The 22,234-nt window shown below is 42.2% G+C and overlaps 1 protein-coding gene across 2 annotated transcripts in view; it reads left to right on the top strand.

Moving 5' to 3' along the window:
- The window catches only part of NPNT (nephronectin), a 76,770-nt gene that overhangs the window by 38,862 nt on the left and 15,674 nt on the right, over positions 1–22,234 (top strand). For both annotated transcript variants that reach the window (XM_087437771.1, XM_087437770.1), the window contains 5 exons: positions 1,948–2,067; positions 3,409–3,528; positions 5,043–5,177; positions 5,476–5,598; positions 7,146–7,529. In XM_087437771.1, the coding sequence (XP_087293897.1) occupies positions 1,948–2,067; positions 3,409–3,528; positions 5,043–5,177; positions 5,476–5,598; positions 7,146–7,529 (882 nt within the window). The remainder of the gene's footprint in view (positions 1–1,947; positions 2,068–3,408; positions 3,529–5,042; positions 5,178–5,475; positions 5,599–7,145; positions 7,530–22,234) is intronic.

Below are 22,234 nucleotides of genomic sequence, written 5' to 3'. Positions count from 1 at the left end.
GAGGGACCCTTTATGGCCAAGACCGAGGTGCTTCAACTGGGCTCAGCTTCAGTCCATGGAGAGTGTCTGGAGAAATTTCCAGGAGCATAAATACTCCTAGTATACAAGCTGCCTGGAGCTGTAAACATCTGACCAGTTCCCATGAGGAAACCTGCAGAATTTTCTGTGGCTCTTTAAAAATAAACCTAAGAGTTCTTAATTGACACATTTTATATCCATCAATATCCTTCCCTTGAGATACAGAATTCAGTCTTACTCTGTTGTTTGGTCGTTCTGTTCTATTTTTGCTTAGTGCAGAAAAATATTTAAAACACAAAGCCTTTCTCTAACAGTGTACTCAGATTTAAATACTATTTACTATAATATCAATCAGGGATTTATCAAAGCCAGGTGTGAATCTGTAGGGACGTGTTAGAAATAACTCACTCTTCTTAGAACATGAGAAATAATTCCCTGACTCTTAATTTGTAATAAATATTGAAATACAAGGTAGAAGAAGATGAGAAGTGGAGTGAATTTTTTTGTCTTTCCTCCTTGATTTAAAATTTTTACTTTGTTTAACAGAGGGAGAAATAAAATTTTTGTTGATGCTATAATCTACAAAGCACCTTATTTGAGGGAATTTTTTTTGAAATGTTTTAAAATGCGATTCTGTTTGAATACCCTTGACGGGCAAGAGACAATAAAGTAGAAAATTGAAGAAAGCGTAGGAGATGACAAAGGTATCTGGTTTATTTACTTAACTCTCCCAGGCTTTGCCCAGCTGGGGATCTGCTTACGGTGTGTTAAGGTTAGAAAAAGACCATGTTGGAAAGTCAGTAAAATATGAAAAAAATTTTAGATGGAATAGTTATTTGGTGGTTTTAAAAAATAATGTAACTTGGTGGTTTAATTAAGTGAAATACATATCTAATCAACAAGCAGGTCAGATTTAAATTTGATTAGATTAAAAAACAGCTTGCAACTAGTTACATTTCTGATTTGACGACATGGACTAATAGATAATTAAATTATGCTAATCAGGTGCTTATGTTGGCAGTTCCAGACAAAATTGACATGAGGTCGTGTTTCTCTTTTATGAAGTCTGTCTTTCGGGCATTTTGCTATTTCAGTGTTCATTTGTCATTATGAGTTTTATGTTCACTCGAGGCAGTGTTCAACTTGGGCTGGGAAATTCTTATCGTGTGAAGTTCACTAATTCATTTCATATTGATATTTAAACCAAAAACCTAAAATGCATAATGATAGTCCATTATGTATTGTCGATTAGTATTTCCAAATGCCCTTAACTTCTTTTTTTGTTTACTTTGTGACTTGAATGCACAAACTGAAGTTTCTTCTTTAATCTGAGCTCAGTATAGAATCGGTAAGATTGGCTGAGAAAAACCATGACAGTAATTCATGTAGCTTTCCTTGGGAAGGTCAAAGCTGTCTAATGCGTTGAAGTCCATATACTTCTTGTAAACTAAAGTGGGCTCACACGGTGTCTTCTTGAAGCAGAGGCAGGAAGACATTGAAAGTGTCCCTCCCGTAGTCAGGAGAGAATTGAGTGGTAGACCCCCGATGTTTGGAGGATACTGGGGTCAGGAGGTGACAGAGCACCTTCACCCTGAGGAGGTGAGTGTGCTGCTGTTTCTAGGGGTGATAAGGGGGCCACGTGTCTGTGAGGAGGCTCTTCTAACTGTCCTCTGTGGACAGAGATCACGTGTACTGTGTAATGTAAGCTCCAGAAATTCACAGGCCTCTCACTGTCGGAGGCCACCTCTGAGAGAGAATGCTTGGTCGCCCCAGGTGTGCCCAGTGTTGAAATTGCACAGGCTCTGCCTCTTACGTAAATGACCGGTTACTGTAACTCGACCTCCTTTCTCCTTCCACAGAGATGTATCTTAAGTGGTTTACATTCTGCTGAGGTTTTGTCCTTTTTCTGCCCCAACCCCGTTCTTTCAGATCTCAACGAGTGTGGCCTGAAGCCGAGGCCCTGCAAACACAGGTGCATGAACACCTACGGCAGCTACAAGTGCTACTGTCTCAGCGGGTACATGCTGATGCCAGACGGCTCCTGCTCAAGTACGTCAAGCGTCCCGACTGTTTCCTAAGTGCTCTGGGCTCGACTGCGTGCTGTGCTCTGGCCGTGTGTGGAGGTGGCCTCCCGGACCCTCCTAAACAGGGTGTGAGCCTGTGTCTCTGTGTGTGCCTCAGGAATTGAGACTCAAAAGAAGAGTTGCCCATTTTAGATGTCTAGCATTCTTTTACCATGGGTGCCCATGTTAAATTGATTTGGAAATGGTATTTAGAACAAGAATCATAAAATTAAGTGTGTTTTTTAATGTTTTTCCCAGCACATTTTTCCCTGTCTTCTATCTGGCGGTAGAACTCTTATTCCGTCTAGGAAAGGAACACGAGTGACTGTTTGAGGACAGTGTGCTGTCCATAAGGATGGACACTAAACTATTTGCTGGCAGAGAATCCCTCAAGTCTGGGGATTGATTATAAACCATTCACAAGTACCTTCTCATTTCATTTGTACCTTTCTTTATAATTGCCTAAACACTAAATTATGTCTTTTCTAAAAAAAAAAAAACCTACTTCAAATGGAGAAATAAATGATTATAATAATAAAAAAGTAGATTTTGTGTGTGTCTTTGTAAGAAAGAAAGGTATGGAAATGTGTGGAGTTCCCTGCGAGCATTTGGATGTGTTTATAAGATGGACCTAAGATTCTCTGCAGGCTGAACATTGAACTGAGGTTGTGTTTATATGATACTCAACAATTGATGACTTGACTTTTATTTTTACTGAGTTATCAGTTAAATTAGTTAATTATCTGTTGTCTCTATCTGGGTTGCATTTTATAAAACAAAAAAGGTTAGCTCATTTTATTTTGCATTGCATATTTAGCATGGTACTTTTTGGGATGAGGTGAGTCCATGTTTAATAACGTGGCAGTGATGCTGGAACCTGGGACTCGTACGGGTCAGCGGGCGGCCTCCTGCTGTCTGGGGAAACTTCAGGGCACTTGAGACAGTCACTTGGATGTTTTAGTTGAGACCAGCAGTGAGCATGAGTGATCTGGAAAAATACCTCAAATCTCCACTCTCCTTGGCCACTGGAAAAATTTCTAGATAATCAATGTGAGATAAAGTTTTACGTTTGTCTTGTAATTCTTCAAATGCATTAAAGATCTTCCACAGATGGTAATGGAGGCGGTTCACTTCTTCATCACCCTGGGGAGGAAGGTTGTCCTGTCCCTCCCACATTTTTGACTTTCATCAGGTTGTTGGATAATTGAGGCCTGTTCGTCTTCATTGCTGGTTCAGTGTCACTGATTTCAGGACAGGTGAAAACACCTTTATTTCAGTGACAGACTGTTCCCTGCCCCCCTGAGTCACACAGTCCCACTCTCCGCAGGTGCCCTGACGTGCTCCATGGCAAACTGCCAGTATGGCTGTGACGTGGTGAAAGGACAGACACGGTGCCAGTGTCCCTCCCCTGGCCTGCAGCTGGCTCCCGACGGGAGGACCTGTGTGGGTGAGTGGGGAGACAGCGTCTCCATCAGCAGCCTCTCCGGGTGCAGGAGGAGGGAGAGAGGCGAGGGGAGCGGGAGAGGCGGTCCTCGTCGCGTAGCACCTTCCCTTTGGAGGAGCCGGGATGTCGGGGAGAGGACCGCTCTCCGCGAGCCCACCACGCAGACCCCGTTTCCCTGGAAACGAGGGCCGGAGCAGCCTCGGGCGGGCCGCACGGCCCAAGGCCCCGAGGCGCCCGGGAGCGCCGCGTCCAGGGAAGCGAGGGGAGCCCGTGTTTCCAGAAGGGAAGGGGCAGGGCGCCAGGACGCCCACCAGCGGAGGCGGGCGGCGTGCGTGCTGCCGAGGGGCCGGCCTGTCTGCCCGTGGGTCAGGGAGGGTTGTGGGGGAGCGTCCGGCCTGGGTTTCGGCCCGGCTCGCCACGTCCGCGATGCGGAACCCGAGGCAGAGACTGCCCCCCTCGGAGCCTGGCCTCCTGGCCCCGCCGTGAGGACGGCCGGGTGGCAGCGCGTCCGCAGGGGCTGGAGCCGCCGGTGGACGGGCTTTCCGGGGCGCGGGAGGCTGGCCGCGCGCTGGCCGGGCTCCGCGCTCGCTGCGGGGTTCACACTGACCGGCGGAGCAGACAGGACTTCCATCCTCAGAGGCTGATAGACCAAGGGGGGAGACAGAAAAGAAACAAGTATCCAATAAAATTACAGACAACACTCAGTCTTAACGGGGGACCTGAGAGAGGGGAACAGAAAGGGTCTATTTCAAAGAATAAGGGTCTAGAGTAAGACCTGCCTGTGGGCCTGTGAAGCCTCAGCCCAGCAGGTGGGATCTTGCAGGGCTGCGGGAAGGAGAGCTTGGCGTTAGATGATTTGAAGGAAGGAAGGCCATGAGACTTAAGTACAGAGTGTGGGGATGAGGGGCAGTGGCTGCAGATACAACCAGTGAGGAAGGTGAGGGCCATTTATTGCAGGACCAGGTGACGAATGAGGATTTAATTCAGAAAGCAAATGGAAACAGTTGAAGAGTTTAAAGCATAGTCATAATCCGGCCTCATGTAATAAAGTCATTTTGACAGTCAAGGAACGCTTTGGAGGGGGTAGGATTGGCAGGGAAGATGGGTTTGGAGGCTCTGGTAACAGTCTAACCTGGGAGGTGACGGCTTGGACCTGGGTAGTGGCAGTGGGTGAAGAGCAGAGGAGATGAGCTCGAAGAATTTTTCAGAGGTAGGATTAACTGGGCTTGGTGATTTGGGGGTTATGGGAAGAGGGTTGTCAAGGATGACTCATGTTTGGGTAGAAACAGGTACAGTGTATGCTGAGATACTGTGCAAGAGACGGGCAGCTCGGGTTAGACGAGCTGGAATCTGGAGATGTGGAATTGATGTTGCCTGTGGGGGCAACCAGCAGGATAACATTTATGATGGGCCACTGTGTGCCAGGCAACTGTTCGCAGTCAGTTACTTATTTTAAAATCCGCTCCATCTGAACGTGCTGTTGCTCTTCCTAAGATGCAGTTGACTTGTGTTCCTAGATGTTGACGAATGTGCCACTGGGAGAGCCTCCTGCCCTCGATTCAGGCAGTGTGTCAATACTTTTGGGAGTTACGTCTGCAAGTGTCATAAAGGCTTCGACCTCATGTACATTGGAGGCAAATACCAGTGTCACGGTAACGGAACCCCACCACTGCTTTGTGTTGTTTCTTCCTGTGGCGCAGAAAGGTCCCTTAACTGGTGATGAGCGGGACGTCGGGGGCAGGGTGGGTACCGGCGTTAAACTAAACACACAGAAGTCCAGGTCAAGCACGGGTAGTTCTGGATGCAAATGTACTTGATTGCTTCTATTTATCTGCCAATTTTACACGGACCTTCACATTGCCAAAAAAAATGTTTTTGCAACTGTGTATGTTTTTGTGTCGTCATGTTTCTCTTCCCTGTAAGCCTCCTCTCTTCCTGCTTCCCGTGCAGACATCGACGAGTGCTCCCTCGGTCAGCACCAGTGCAGTGGCTTTGCTCGATGCTACAACATACACGGCTCCTACAAGTGCAAATGTAAAGATGGGTACCAGGGCGACGGACGGAGTTGCGTGTGTGAGTAATGCTGTCTCCAGCTCTGAACGCCAGCAGGAAATTCAGGATTAGGCCAAGGCTGTTACTAGGGGAGATAAGGAATAAGATTAATGATCAAAGAAGTACAATTTTCATAGCTAGTCATGTTAGTCTGTGCTTTCCACAAACAGTAACATCACTTGCTCAGGTATTTTTAAAAACAGAAGACTCAGTAATACATTCTAGTCTTGAAGTCATTCAGTTCCTTGACTAAAATCTCTCAGCCGCTTTCCTTTAGCTGGCAAGAAATGATAGAGCCCTCCCTGAGAATTTGATTTTGGTAAAATCACAAATGAATGTTTGTCATTAGCATTAGATTATGATGGTGGGATAATCTGAATATATTCTACATTTTTCATTCCTCTGTTTTATGCCTTCTAGTTCTACTACTAAAAAATCATCCCTGGGGCTGGCCCCGTGGCCTAGTGGTTAAGTTCGGTGCACTCCATTTTGGCAGCCTGGGTTCAGTTCCTGGGTACAGACTTGTCCACTTGTCGGTGGCCATGCTGTGTCAGTGACCCACATACAAAATAGAGGAAGATTGGCACGGATGTTAGCTCAGGGCCAATCTTCCTCAGCAAAAAAAAAAAAAAAAGTCATTCCCATAGTTATTTTCCCTACATTCAGAACTGCTTTGCTTTTTAAATTTTTATAAGCTCTGTTTGGAGTATGGCCATGTTAGTAGAGAAACATGAAAAAAATACCCTGATGAAAGTTTCACAAACCAAAGGCCATAATGTAGCATCCATTTAATGTAACAGTAGACAACTTTTCACGTTTCTGGAGTAAAATATTTATTGAAAATCATGGGGATTAGAGGATTTTGAAGGGTCATGTAGCAATGCTCCCAGTGTGCAGAACGTCGCTCCAGGAAGATCAGTGTTAATTCCTTTTGGTGAAGATAATCAAGGAAAAAGCTTCCATAGAGGATCTTCTGACCTCTGAAATTTTTTTTACAAAAGCAACTGTATAAATTAGTAAGAGGGAAAACCAACTATAAAACAACATGTAGAACATTTAATAAAAATGTTTTTGTGTGAGTCAAATTCATATAAAGTGTGAAGAGAAAAGTATCAGTCTTGAGACAATTCTAAACATGATTTTATAATATACATGTACCATAGGGACACTTAACATAGACGCTAAATATACATTCCTCATATTTTAAATAACTTAGAATGTCTCTGCATTTTAAAAATTTTGTTAACTGTTTCCACTTTACAAATACTTAAAACATTTTGTGTTTCAAATAACACGTATTCACCGCAGAAACACCATTATAATTTTTGCATTCATCCACAGGACGGATATATGTGTATGTGAGTATATATTTATATATTTATATATCACATACACAAACACATATTTGTTATTTGGAAAATGGTGTGACTGGCAGTAGGTGGATATTCTAAATGTGAAAAGTAAGCCTCGTTGGCATGAGAGATTTTAATGTGTTTGTTTTTTAAAATTTGATGTTTTACTTTTAGGGGGAGGTGGTTACATACTAATTTAGATCTTTTGACCCTTAGATATTCCGAAAGTCATGATTGAACCTTCAGGCCCCAATCATGTACCAGAAGGAAATGGTACCATCTCCAAGGGTGACGGGGGGCACGGTAATTGGATTCCTGATATTGGCAGTACGAGGCGGCCTCTGAAGACACCGTATGTTCCTCCTGTCGTTACCAGCAGGCCCACTGCTGAGCCAACGACCAGACCTACCCCAAAGCCAACACCACAGCCTACCCCACCCCCACCCACAGCACCCAGAACACCTCCCCCCTCAACAACTCCAGAAAGACCAACCACCGGCCTGACAACTGTGGCACCAGCTGCCACTACATCTCCGAGACGAATTACAGTTGACAACAGGATACAGACAGATCCTCAGAAACCCAGAGGAGATGTGTTCAGTAAGTCGTATAGATGTTAGCATGTTGTTTGTGAGGGTTGTTCCCCCAATTTTATTGAGATATAATGGACATACAGCACTGTATGAGTTGAAGGAGTACAGCATAGTGGTTTGACTTGTATATATTGTGAAATGATTACCACAGTAACTTTAGTTAACGTCCATCCTCTCATATAGATACAAAATAAAAGAAAAAGAAAAAAAATATTTTTTTCCTTGTGATGAGAACTCTGAGGATTTCCTCTCTTAACTTGCGTGTAAATCATAAAGTAGAGTTAGCTACAGTCATCATGCTGCACGTTACATCCCTGGTACTTACTCACCTTATAACTGGGAGTTTGTACCTTTTGACCCCCTTCTCCAGTCCCCCCCCCCGCCCTTGCCTCTGGTGACCACAAACCTGATCTCTTTTCTATGAGTTTGTTTGTTGTTTTTCAGATTCTACATATAAGTAAGGTTATACAGTATTTGTCTTCCTCTATTATTTCACTTAACATAATGCCCTCAAGGTCCATCCGTGTTGTCTCAAATGGCAGGATTTCCTTATTTTTTATGGCTGAATAATATTCCATTGTGTGTGTGTGTATATATATATATATATATACACATACATACACCACAACTTTTTTATCCATTCATCCATCAGTGAACACAGGTTGTTTCCATGTCTTGGCTATTGTAAATAATGCTGCAGTGAACATGAGAATGCAGATATCTCTTCATCAGTTTCTTAATTTCCTTTGGATATATTCCCAGAAGTGGGATTGCTGGATCATATGGTAGTTCTATTTTTAATTTTTTGAGGAAATTAAAAAATTAAATTTCCTCAAAATTTATAGTTTCCCATAATGGATGCACCAATTTACATTCCCACCAAGAGTGCACAAGGGTTCCCTTTTTTCCACATCCTCACCAACACTTATAATTTCTTGTCTTTTTGATGATAGCCATTATGACAGGTGTGAGGTGATATCTCATTGTGGTTTTATTTGCATTTCCATGATGATTAGTGATGTTGAGCATCTTTTCATGTACCTGTTGGCCATTTGAATATCTTATTTGGACAAATATCTATTCAGTTTCTCTGCCCATTTTTTAATGGGATTATTTTTTTTGCTATTGAGTTGTATGAGTTCCCTGTATATTTTAGATATTAATTTCTTGTCAGGTATATGGTTTGCAAGGTTTTTTTCCCATCTATAGGTTGTCTTTTCACTTTGTTCATCGTCTCTTTTGCTCTGTAGAAGCTTTTTAGTTTGATGTAGTCCCACTTGTTTATTTTTTATTTTGTTGTTTGTGCTTTAAGTGTCATATCCAAAAAATCATTGCCAAGATCCATGTCAAGGAGATTTTTTCCTATGTTTTCTTTTAGGAGTTTTATGGTTTCCAGTCTTATATTTAAGCCTTTAATCCATTTCAAGTTAATTTTTCTAAGTGGTGTAAGATTTACATGTGCGTATCCAATTATCCCAGCACCACTTATTGAAGAGACTGACTTTTCTCCATTGAGTCTTGTTGGCTCTCTTCTCAAGTGTTAGTCGACTGTATAGGAATGGGTTTATTTCTGGGCTCCCTGTTCTGTTCCATCCGTCTATATGTCTATTTCTATGCCAGTATCGTACTGTTTTGATGACTGTAGCTTTATAGTATAGCTTGAAATCAGGAAGTGTGACGTCTCCTGCTTGGTTTCTTTCTCAGGATTGCTTTGGCTATTCAGGTCTTACCTGTTAGCCCATTTTAATAAGCTCGTTATGATGACATTTCGACCACAGGCCATACCTTGAATAAGAATCAAATTCTTTTAAAAAGAATTAGCTGCACAAGGTGTAAGTCATATATCCCCATTGTTAGATATTATAAAGAGCTATGTAAAAGTCAGTCAGTTGGGCAGTTAAAGATGTGTGTAGAAATGGAAGGAATACCATAAACTCGTATAGTAGATCACAGCTCCTATCCAGTGCGGGAATTCTAACACACTCCGATTTACTTGAGAACTCTCAGAGATGGGGACCTTAGTACATCACATGCCATTTAACTTTCAATCTAAGTGTCCATTCAGTCAGTCAGTGAACATTTCTGAGTGTCTTCAGAGTGCCAGGCCCTGATGAGGCCTTGCGCTTGTTACCCAGACAGAACAGAGAAGGTGACAGTCTGGTGGAGAGGACAGTTGCCCGGAAGGTGACTGTGGTTCTAGGTCAGTGGAAGCATTTGTCTAGGACGTTATGGGAGTAGAGAGAGGCGGAACCTCGTCAGTCTGTGGGCAGGGGGTGCTAAGGGGGGCTTCCTGAGTGAAATGGGGCAGGGGTGAGCAAGGTTCTAGTCGACAGGACAGCCCCACAGAGGCACACAGGCAGGAGGCAGCACAGCCTGTGTGACAAACTGGAGGGTCGAGTCCAGGATTGATGAGAAAACCTGCACAGCTGCCCTCGTGTTTGCTGTGAACTGGTGGTGGGACCTGGGCTGGAGCCAGATCAGATGGCACTCTCCCAGAATCCAGTGGGTGACTGGTGAGGGGGGCCACCAGTGGGGATGGAGGCTACAGGTAAAGACGCAGGTCTTGAAGGAGGAAGAGGTTGTTCCCTAATATTAGGACCAACCAAAATGTGCACTTTTACACTTCTGTCTGACCCTGTACTTATCCACTGGTCGCGTTCCACGCTGCCTGTTCTTAGCAGTCTTTGCGTTCCTGCCTCCTGTCTCCTCTTCTCTTTCAACGTCACTCATTTCTTCTTTTCCTTGTCCCTTTCCCTATGATGGAACTAAACTTTGCTCCTTTTATATTGTACACTTTTGCCATCTTTACCAGGTAAAAAGAATACTAACCTTTGTGATTTTTTAGAAGAGAAAAAGCTTCTTTTTGCTTGTATGTGACTCTCAATTAAATTTTTTCCTCCGGGTCATTGTCCATTTAGAGAGCTTGAGATTCTCTAATTCTGATGTAGTTGTGACTGTGTATGTTTTGGGCAATAAATATAATTTTTAGAGGAATTAGATAGTAGATCTAATAATTCATTTTATATGTGCATATCTCTTATTTTTTGCAAAGCAAACTTTTGTAATGTTTCTCCTCTCTCCCTCTGTCTCCTTTCTCCCTCCCTCCTTCTCTCTGTCTCTCTCTCTTCTGTGGTTTTTTTTTTTTTCCTCCATCTCTTTGTGATCATACAATGGGATTTTTATCCATGGGTGCTTAAGTAAATATTATTTTGCTGCCTTAAGGTAGAGTCATAAAAACTTGGCTATTTAATATAAAAAGACACTCTAACATAGATATCAGCATCTTTCTGAGTCTTTTAGTGTTTTTTCTTTTTAAAATATCTCTCTTCCCATTATTCCTCTCCATACCAAAACACATGTGAATTAAAAATAACATTGATGTTCACCAGTAGAATTTAGCAGGATAAAATTGGGGAAACATGGAGTTCCAATGATATTTGAGAGCACTCCTTCTAAGACAGTGAGACTTAAAGACATGCCCTGGGAGAGCATTACCTTGATCCTGTGCCAGGGCTCTTGCATGCCACAGATAGCATTGCTGCCTCGGACACTCCTGCTGAAGATTAAATTCCACTCCCACTCATCTTCAGCTATGGCTGCCGGTTACTCTTAGCACATATGAGGATATTAAGGACACTGCTTAATTTGCTGTCTTGTGATTGTAGCATATATTCTGAATAAGAGAAGGATTCTAAGTTTTTAATTCAGGACAAATAACTAGTTTTTATTCACTGTGAGAACAGAAAGGAACCTTAGCACTATTTTAGTTCAACACCATTTCTTCATTGAATATTTTCTTCACTTCTGGGGTAATAACTTCTTAAGCCATCCTTATTCTCCACTGGTCAGACAACAGAGTTTGGCTCTTCTCACTTCATGAATTTTCAGATTGGTTGGCAGTCTCCAAATAGCCCCACACTTCAATTGCATTTTTCTTTACATTGGAAGATACATATATTTTTTTAATGGAAGAGGTTGTTAAACAGAGCTTTTCTTTATAATGTGTATGTGTGTATGTCTGTGTTTTATCACCCAGAGGAAAAACTATAAAGATATTCTAAAAGAAAATCAAGGACGAAAAAAAATTATAGCACCAATACACCTCTAGTTCAGCCTTCTCCCCAAACTCTAGACTCCTATATCCCCTGGCTGTTTAACCTCTCCAGCTGGGTGAAAGGAGATGTCTCGGACTCAACATTTCCAATTGTTCCTGACCTTCCCCCAAACACATTCCCCCACAGCCCTTCCCACCCCAGGATACGGCACCTCCATCCTACCAGTTGCTAAACTTGGAGTCATCTTAAGTTACTCTTCTTATCCCCACATCCAGTCCATATGGAAATCCTAGTAGCCCTGCCTTCAAATTATATCTCAAGTGGGGCTGCTGTGCACAGTCTCCGGTGCCACCACCCTGGCCCAAGCCATCCTTCCCCCAGTACAGGTCCCAAATCCCTTATCCAGATGAGTTGTGGAATACAGCATTTTCAGATTTCAGAGAAGTAATAAGGGGCGTATGGTGTATATTACATACATACTGAAGCATGTTAATGTTTCTACAGTGAAACGTGAATATTTATATGAATTTGACTAATAAAGACATTTAGGTTAGGTTAAGTGAAGGTTAGTTTTGCCACCTAGTGAGTTACAGGAACAGCTTTAGGATTGCAGAATTGCGGGGAGGCACCGGACGTGTACTGCTAGCCTTCCAGCCAGTCTCCCTGCCGCCCCCTCGCCACTCTGTGATCTCTTCTCAACCCAGCAGCCAGGGGTCTTTCAGAACTGAAACGAGACGTCGCTGCTCAGAGCTCTGCGTTAGCACCCACTTGCTGCAGGAAGACCCTAAGCCCCCCCGATGTCCTTCAAAGTCCTGGATGGTCTCCACTCCTGGCACTCTGCCCTCATCACGCCACCCCAGTCTCCTCGCTCTTCCTCAGGTTTCTCCCATCGTAGGACTTTGCTCCTACTGTTCCCTCTTCCTGGAACAGTCTTCCCCCAGCTGTTAGCTTGGCTCGCTTTCTCACGTCTTTATGCAAACTTCCCGCTGAGGCCACGCTGACCCATTCAATACTGACTCTCCAGCCATCCCCAGCACGGCTGATCTTCCTACTCTCGACTGCTTTCCTTTTCTTAATAGTGTTTATCACCTTCTAACATACTCTGTTTACTTATTTAGAAGGTCTATTTTTGTGTCTCCTACTAGAATACAAGCTTTGTGAGGACAGGGATCTTTGTTTTGTTTGTTGGTATATCTCAAGGACCTGGAATAATGCCTTGCACATAATGGGCACTTAAACACTATTTGTGGAACAAAGGAATGAATGAATAGATCGATCCCTCATAATGGTTTAAAATAAAATAAATTATCATGTAATCAACTTTTCCATACAAAAGCTAGTTTAATATAATAACATATTTAATCTATATTTAAGAATTAAAATAATCCTTTTCTGATTGTTACTTATTTTAATTCTATGGGGTGCTTTCTTGCATGTGTGTTTCCACCATTTTTTCTTTCTGTTTCTCCCTCCCTCCGTCCCTTCCTTTTTGGAGATTGGTATTCTATTCAGTGTATTATTAAAAATGAAAATTTGATGATAATGAGAAGGGAAATGATTTCAATTCAGAGATAATGTTTCAAAGTATATATTTCCTAGCTTCTAAAACTAGTTCAAATAATCTGCTTTATGCTTTTATTATTTGAATGCGGCCTGTGTGAAGGTATACAAATGTTTCGATGTAAGAACCAGCCCCTTAAAACAATGTTTTCTGTGGGTCTACAGTAATGTGTCACTTAACGATGGGGACACATTCTGAGAAATGCGTCATTAGGCAATGTCGTTGTGCAAACATGACAGAGTGACTTGCACAAACCTGGATGGTACAGCCTGCTGCACAACTAGGCCATATGGTGCTAATCTTATGGGACCGCCATCGTATGCAATCGGTCCTTGACCGAAACATCGTTATGTGGCGCGTGACTAAACAAAATACCACTGAAGCTGGAGTTTTTGTCCTTGTACTAGTCGTACAAAAGAAAGGCGTTCAAAACAGCAAAACAGTTATTCAAACTTGAAATAAATGGTCCAGATGGAATAGTTAAAATAGCTTTTTGGCATTTTAATTTGGGGCCTAAAAACTTTCATCTAAACCCACATCAATGGGCCGGCCCGGTGGCTTAGCGGTTAAGTGCATGCGCTCCGCTGCTGGCGGCCCGGGTTCGGATCCCGGGTGTGCACCGACGCACCGCTTCTCCGGCCAAGCTGAGGCCGCGTCCCACATGCAGCAACTAGAGGGATGTGCAGCTATGACATACAACTATCTGCTGGGGCTTTGGGGGAAAAAATAAATAAATAAAATCTTAAAAAAAATAAAAAATAAAAAATAAACCCACATCAAGTTAATTACCCAAGTGTGATATCCTTATGAGGTTTTAAAATAATTATCCCAATTATATCCAAAATCTCTAAAGGTGACTAAAGTGTCTTCCAGTAACCCACCCCACTGTTGGGATCTTCTTTCTTACGTTTAACCTTCATGTCAATTCATGAAATTACAGGTTACACCTCTTCAGTATTGTCAGGTACTCAGGGCTGATGGACACAGCTGGTCATTGTCTCCAGACCCCATGCTCCATGTCGTATTCAAGGAATACTCTCAGGAAATTACTCAACTCCTTCTTCTTTGGGCTCAGTAATTTATGTTTCATAAATCTTCTCAGAAATACTGGTTTTCAACCCACTTAGCAATCTTCTTGGTTTACCCTTTGAACAGTCTTTGTTTTCCAAATCTGTCTCAAACTGTGGGGTCCAAAGATACACAACAGTCAGATCTGACTCAATATTGATTGCAAGGGGGATTTTTTTAAACATGCTTTTGTAATCTAAATCACTTCCCTCTACTGCCAGGTGTGTTACAGTGTAGTTACGGGCAGCTCTCTCATCGTCTGATGTTTTTCCCTCAAACGGTCATACAGTGCCTGGTACATAGTAGGCAGTCAAAAATATTTGTTGAATGGAATTTTATATTAGATTCAATTTTTTTTTTCAATCTAAGTAATCCTTCCTATGCTTGAACTAGCTAAGTTTAACTTGTTGAGTCTGGGCCAGCCCCGTGGCTTAGTGGTTAAGTGCGCCAGCTCTGCTGCTGGCGGCCCGGGTTCAGATCCCGGGCGTGCACCGACGCACCACTTCTCCGGCCATGCTGAGGCCACATCCCACATGCAGCAACTAGAAGGATGTGCAGCTATGACATACAACTATCTACTCGGGCTTTGGGGGAAAAATCAATCAATCAATAAATAAAAATTATTTAAACTTGTTGAGTCTGATAGCCCTTCCCCAAATGATCAAAGTTACTTCAGATTATGGTCTTTCTCTTATCCTGATACAGCTTAATATAGCCATTGAAAACAAACATTCTTAGAAAACTCTAATATAGTTCTAAATCTTAAGCATGATGTTGAGAAATAGTGAAAAGGCGTTGAGAGGGAGTCTGAAAATAAAGTCGAGGCTCATGAAACGAAGGGGCTGTAACTACTGCTCAGGATAGAATCCAGTGAGTAAGAAGATCTAGTTTTGATTCTCACCCTATTATTCACGACTTACGTGACTTTGGACAAGTTCCTGTGCTTTCCACCTGAATTTTCTCATCTGTAAATGGAGGTATATTACCAGCCTTCCGTTCTCATCGAGTGGTTTCAAGGATCAGACATAATACATAAAAGCATTTGTGAATTATTAATTACTATGGAATATAAAAATTACTGTATTTTATAGGAATAAATATGATGGGGAGCATTTAAATAATGTGATTATTGTGTCATAGGAAATGTTATACACATATTTTTTAATTAATTTCCACTTGAGGGACCCTAGGATTTTTAGATTGTGTGAATAGGATTATAATCAGATGTATTTGCAGGCTAGCCCTATAGGCATGATTTGAGCAACACTAAATTTTCTGATGTAGCATGAAATTCTTGTTCTCTCACTAAGGAGACAGACCAGAGCTTCTCAAAGTGTGTTTCATAGAACATTAGTTCTCTAGGATATTCTGCAAGTAAATGCCTAAAAATGTTCTGAGGTCAAATAAATTTGAGAGAGTCTAGGGATTAGTCAACCTGAGTAGGTTTGTTAACTGCAGGATTCTCAACGTGCTGATGGTCATTGTGAATCTCTCAGAGAGGCATATAACGTGCATCATTTCCTGAGTGGACTTAACCATGGGATTACTTAACTGTGGGGACTAGAGTTCATTGTAACCAGCGTCAGGTCAGGCTGGGCAGAACTGAGAAGTAGGGGACCGCTCTCCACAAAACCGAAGAGCCCTCTCCCATTAGCTCTCATTTGCATGGTTTCTGAGACCAATGGGCTGATCTTAGATTCTGGAGGAGCCTGGTGGAGGGGAGTTGGGAGGGCAGAAAGGTACTTTGTAGACTTAGAGCAAGAAAAGCAGATTTGATCGGTGGGATACCTGTACAGACACCAGAGCTATGCTGCAGGGGACTGTTAAAAAGTCGGAGACTGAGCACCAAAGATGTAAATATGGTATGAGAGCAGGTAGGAGCTATCCCATAGCAAAGGAAATAAGAAACACTTTATGCAGAACCTGAAGTGAAGGAAGTTAGGGGAAAATGCATTCTGTCAGCAAAACAATGAAATATTATGCAGTGATGTATTTTGGAAAATATTTAATGACTTGGGAAAATACCCATGTTATAAAAATGTTAAGTGAAAAGAATATACAAATATACCATTTGACCCCAATTAGGTATAAAATACATGTGTACACATAGATATTTATATACATATAGATGTATATAAAAGTCTGGAAGAAAAAAGACCAAATAGTAGCCATGGATCTATCCCATTTATGATATTTTGGGTGATTTTCATTGTCGTTTTGTTATCCTCACACGGTGATTTTTAATCTTTCCATTCCCACTGTCACTGGTCACATTCATTATAGCAGTAACTCCCTAGGAGAGGGGCCAGTGTAATAGAATCCCATTCTCCCAGCAGGAGAATAAGTTGTGTGTTTTGAAAAAGTACCCCAGGGGATTCTGATTCTTAATCATGTTAATTTTATTTGGAACATACTGGTTTTTAAAAATTCATTAAAGGTTTTATTAACTTCTATTTTTAACCTCTCAAAATTTTTTTTTACAATTGAGTGTGTCAGAGACATCCAGTTTTAGCTAGGAAGCTCAGATTACTGCAAGAAATATGATATCACTTGGACCAGGAAGCAGAATTTTTTCAGAGTGTTGTCAGAAGCTCATTTGAACCACAGTAACCTAGGATGCTTATTTAAAATGTAGATTCCTAATCCCTACAGCACATTTACTAAATCAGACCTTCTAGGACCTTCTAATCAGTCTTTAACATGTATACGAGAAATGTGGGCGTCTTGTTAAAATGAAAACTTTGATTCAGTGAGTCTAGGGTAGGGCCTGAGATTCTGCATTTCTAACAAGCTCACAGGTAATACCGCTGCCCTGCTGGCCACGCTGCATAGCACGGCTCTCTACACCATGATGGCCGCTCCAACCACCAGAACCGTGTCTTGAATGGGGACAGAATTAGCCAGATGTGGAATGTTTAAAATGTAGCAGTGGTGTCTAAAACATAGCAACTGGGTCATATAAAGAAAAATGTTGCAGAATAAAGACTATGGGATATGATGTAATATGTATCAGGGGCTCTTATGAATGACCATATCAGACAACTAGACTCATTGTTGCCGTGTTATCCAGAGCATGAGAGTGTGCTGAAATCCCACGTACCACGCAGTAAGAAGGAAACGGTTTCCGTTTTACCAATCGCTGCTTTGCCGCGTACTGTCTATAGCTTCTTTCTCTCGTTTCGCTTCTACGGATTGACAGCGTCTGTGCTGGCATGATCACGTTGTTCTTAGTCGTGGAAATATGATCTCTTTTCTGATTCTGTGTGGTGGTAAGTAAAAAAATTGTTGCTGCTGGGGGGTGCAGAGGTCTTCAAACTAGTTCACTTCCTAGTAAACAGCAAGGCATGGAGAGACCCTGAGAAGATGCCTGACATCTCCCTGAGGATTAACTTTCTGCTGGTGTTTTGAAGGGGTGAGTTGTCACTGCTTATAGGTCAGGATCTGGTGCTGTGAATTCTGAGAGTTTCCAAGATTTTGTATTTATATTTTAATTGGATCCTATGGTGGCTGGTGAAAAAAAGTAGTTCTCTCCAGAAAGTATAAATTGAGTTTTTGGTGAACGTGACCGAAGTCAGAAGTCAGGTTTTTTTTAAGTTGTGTGCACATTTGTCTCTACAAATGTCTGTAGTAATGAGGAGTAATGTCTCACAGCCTCTCTGTGATGGGGGCGTGTTACGATATCCTCCTGTACCTCTGTTTCCTCATCTGTAAGTGGAGATGATGACACCATCCACCTCACTGGGCCACTGTGAAGATGAGAGAGAGTGCTTGGCATATAATGAGAACTCAATACTTATACATACACAATACATATAAGGAGAACTCGATACATAACAGCTATTACTATTTATGTTGATGTTGTTGAACCTATTTATATGGTAATGATAACGTTTCCTACTTAGCTCATAAAAATACAGCTCTATTTTGTGTTCTAGTTCTGAGTTTATATTTTTCTGTTGCTTTTTATTATGGTTCATTATAATTTCAATGTTATTTTTGGCTAACCAGATCCTTTTGAAACAAATTGATTTACAAGTGCGAGCTATTAGATAGGTGAGCAGAGAAAATGCAGATAGCAAGCTGCCACTTCATAGATCCTTTACTTACTACCCAGTGTTGGAATACCCTGTTTCACTTAGGTGTTGATGGTGCCTAGCTGAACAGTTGTGATGTTAACATAGAGACAGCGTCACCTCGACTTCTTCACTGTGCAAATAGTAACGACGGCCTTTTCAGAGATGAATCTGGATGGGAAACTTACATGATGGTCTGATAAATATCAGAAATATAGGCTTCCTTCCTTCCTTTAGAGTGATTCCTTTGGCCTGAGGACATTGACACCTGTCCCCTACAGCAGGTGGCCTTCTGCGCCAGCCCAGGTATTCAGGCTGCACTCAGTCCGAGCAGCCCGGTGGACGGTCTGCTCGCCACCTGCGTTCTGGTGCTCGGACTCGGTCCTAACAGGGCCTGACCTTCACGGTTTTCTTAGAAGAGGAAAGAGGACAAAACCTGTCAAATCCTCTTTTTTTTTTTTTTTTTTTTATAATTTTATTTATTTATTTTTTCCCCCAAAGCCCCAGCAGATAGTTGCACGTCATAGCTGCACATCCTTCTAGCTGCTGCATGTGGGACGCGGCCCCAGCATGGCCAGAGAAGCAGTGCGTCGGTGCGCACCCGGGACCCGAACCCGGGCCGCCAGCAGCGGAGCCCACGCACTCAACCACCAAGCCACGGGGCCGGCCCTGTCAAGTCCTCTTGACTGGGGAAAGTTGTGTTGTCATCCTGGCGGTCCTACTTAGAAAGGACCTGTCTTTTAGATATCCTGTTCTGGGATGGCTCTAAGCAGCGCCCGCAGTTGTTCTGAAACTTTATCAAAGGAGAAACAGGCGAGTCACAAAAATGGGACCCATTACTGAGTAGCTGTGTGCGTGCCACCTTCTACCAGAGATCCGTTTTTTCCAATTCTGCTCTTTACTCTCAACCCAAAGGTGTCTGTGAACTCTTTAGATTCTTCCTATGGGATGAAAGCATCGGCAAACAAGGGCTTGTTTCTATGGAGCCCTGCACCCTCGTCTTGTTGCTAGTCATCAGTGGATGGCGAAGAATGTTCTCTAACGTGGTTAAGGAAATGTCAGAAACTCTCCTCCAATCCTTCTGTTTGCTTCCCTCTGGTCATTTAAAGCTATAATGTGTATGTTCTTCATCTGGAGAGGGAAAGAAAGGGGTGGGGGGAGAGAAGAAGAAAGGAGAGGAGAGAGGAGGAGAGAGATGGCTTCAGAAGCCCCTCGTCATTCTCCCCATCCTGTAGTCTCTACAAATCCCTAGGTTTTGCCACCAGAAAGAGCCTTCAGAACATTAGGAAAGTTGTACATGTACCATTCTCTCCCGATGAATTAAACCCCTAAGCATAGAAAGAATTTAAGACAGTGTTATCTTTAATCTCTTAGTCCAACAACAGATGCCAGAGCTGCCCTGGGTAGTGTCATGGGAACCGCCCCAGAACAGAAACAGAATTTGTAAACCACCTTTAATAAATTGTGCTTACATTTGCGCTAATTACTCTTTGGAAGTCTGGCAGTGGGGGGCGTGTATGTGAATATTTACATTTACTTCACTGCGCTTACTCTTAATGCTTTTTGGATAAAAATATACAATAGACTAGTTGGGAAACCTCATTTGTGAACACAAGTTATATATTAATATATCCCTGGGGAAAATATATTTAATCGGAAGTGCTGTACCAGAGTTCTTTTAAAAAGTTCCCTGCTTATTTGTGTGGCCAATTCTGCTCCCGGGCTCCCAGCTCGGGCTCCCCAGCTGTTATGGAGGAACCCTGCACCCGGAAGCCCCATCCAACCATGTTTTTATCCGCTGTCTGCTTGCTTCAGTTCCTGTAGGTTCCCTTTGTTTTAGCTCATGGAGAAGGTGGTAAGAAGCGATGGGCAAGAAATATTTTTTGGCAGGTGAAATGTTGACCAATGGAAGGAACGTTTTTAGGAAATAAATCTTCTAAAGAGTATATGAACATTCTTTAGTTTACGTTACTTTTGGTCACGATTGCCCTCTGACACGTACTCCCTCCTCCCTCCTATCAGTTCTCTGGGCTACAGACAGAAGGGTGGACCAGCTCTTGGCCCTCCTCCGTTAAAATCTTCAAAGGCGTCCAGTTTCCACTAACATAAAGTCCCAGATCTTCACAGGGCTTTAGAAGGCCTTGCATAGCCTCTCCCCTGTGAGCCTGACAGCTCCAGTGATGCTCTAGGCCCACGCTCTCTCTCTCTATGGTGCTAGCTCACAGTGACTCACCCTTCGTGGCATAGTTACACTATCATCAGCTCTCGAGATTTCCACGCATCCATCCTCCCAGGCTAGCATACTCAGCCCCCCACTCCTCACCCCCACGCTCACACAGCACCCTCTACTTCTCCTTTGAAGCATTCCTTCCCTGGGGAAATTGTTACATGTCTGTCTCAACCTCTGGAATGTAGATCCTGTGAAGGGAAGAGTGTACTCCGTGCCTCACAACAAGCTCTTGGCCCGGTCCTTGCAGGCAGTGGATGCTCATTCCTGATTGATGGATGGACAGACGGTAGAGGAATGTATCCTTACCATTTCTCTTATCCTTTCTTTGATCTCTAAAATTATACCATTCTAATTCTAAGAATTAATGGTCCAGCTACAGAGAATATCAGATTTGTATTTGTTTTTATAATATATATATATTGTGAGGGGCCGGCCCTGTGGCATAGTGGTTAAGTTCTCGTACTCTGCTTCTACGGCCCGGGGTTCACAGGATCGGATCCCAGGCGCGGACATACACACTGCTTATCAAGCCGTGCTGTGGCGGCGTCCCACATATAAAGTAGAGGAAGATGGGCACAGATGTTAGCCCAGGGCCAATCTTCCTCACAAAAAGAAAATAATAAAAATAAGTAAATAAAATATATATATTGTGTATTTAAATAGACTATTAGCCAAAATATGAAACAGGGAAGAATAATTAGAAAAATCATGTATCAGCAGCTATCCTGGTTATACTTCTGTTGTCAGGCAAGGCTAGTCATTTATTTTAATTAACATTTTCTGCATTGATTAAAATAGTTCCCTTGAATCAAAGAATATGTTCCAATTTCACAAATATATTTCAATTTCATAGCCTCACATTTAATAATAGATAGCAGGACTCTATTTAAAGTTCTCTTTGAGTAATCAAAATACAAATAACAGACATGATAGTCGATATAGGGTAGGGGTCTGCATGTGTGCTCTGACTGAACTCTTTTTTTTCAATATTTTAGGTAAGTTCTTTTTCATAATAGAAATTACTTCTTGTTATAAACAATCTTAAAAATATAAAATTTCAAAAGACAAAAACCAACAAATGAGAAAAATATCACTTTTACTTCCAATACTCAGACTAGCACTATTGGCATATTGGGGTATTTTTTTATTGAGGTATAATAGACATATAACATTTATTAGTTTCAGATGTACACATAATGATGCAATATTTGTATGTGTTGCAAAATGAGCACTAGACACTAAGTCTAGTTAACAGCCATCACCATACGTAGTTACAAATTTTTTTTCTTGGGATGAGAACTTTTAAGATCTATTGTCTTAGCAACTTTCAGTTAGTAACACAGTATTATTAACTGTAGTCACCATGCTGTACATTGCATCCCATGACTTATTTTATGACTGGAAGCTTGTTCCCTTTGACCCCCTTCATCCATTTCTCCCACCCCCAACACCCCCTCATCTGGTAACCACCAGAGGTTGGGTCTCTGTATCTGTGAGCTTGTTTGCTTGTTTGTTTGTTTTTTACATTCCACATAGAAGTGAGATCATACGGTATTTGTCTTATTTCGTGTAGCATGATGCTCTCAGGGTCCATCTCTGTTGTCGCAAATGGCAGGATTTCCTTCTTTTTTGTGGCTGAGCAATATTCCATTGTATATATATATACACCACATCTTCTTTATCCATTCATCCATAGATGGACACTTAGGTTGCTTCCATATCTTG

The sequence above is a fragment of the Ceratotherium simum genome, chromosome 12 (genome assembly GCF_057802395.1).
Source record: "Ceratotherium simum simum isolate JZ-2026a chromosome 12, ASM5780239v1, whole genome shotgun sequence".
NCBI lineage: Eukaryota > Metazoa > Chordata > Mammalia > Perissodactyla > Rhinocerotidae > Ceratotherium > Ceratotherium simum.
Note: the sequence above shows the minus strand (reverse complement) of the source record. Positions and strands in the feature narration are given on the sequence as shown.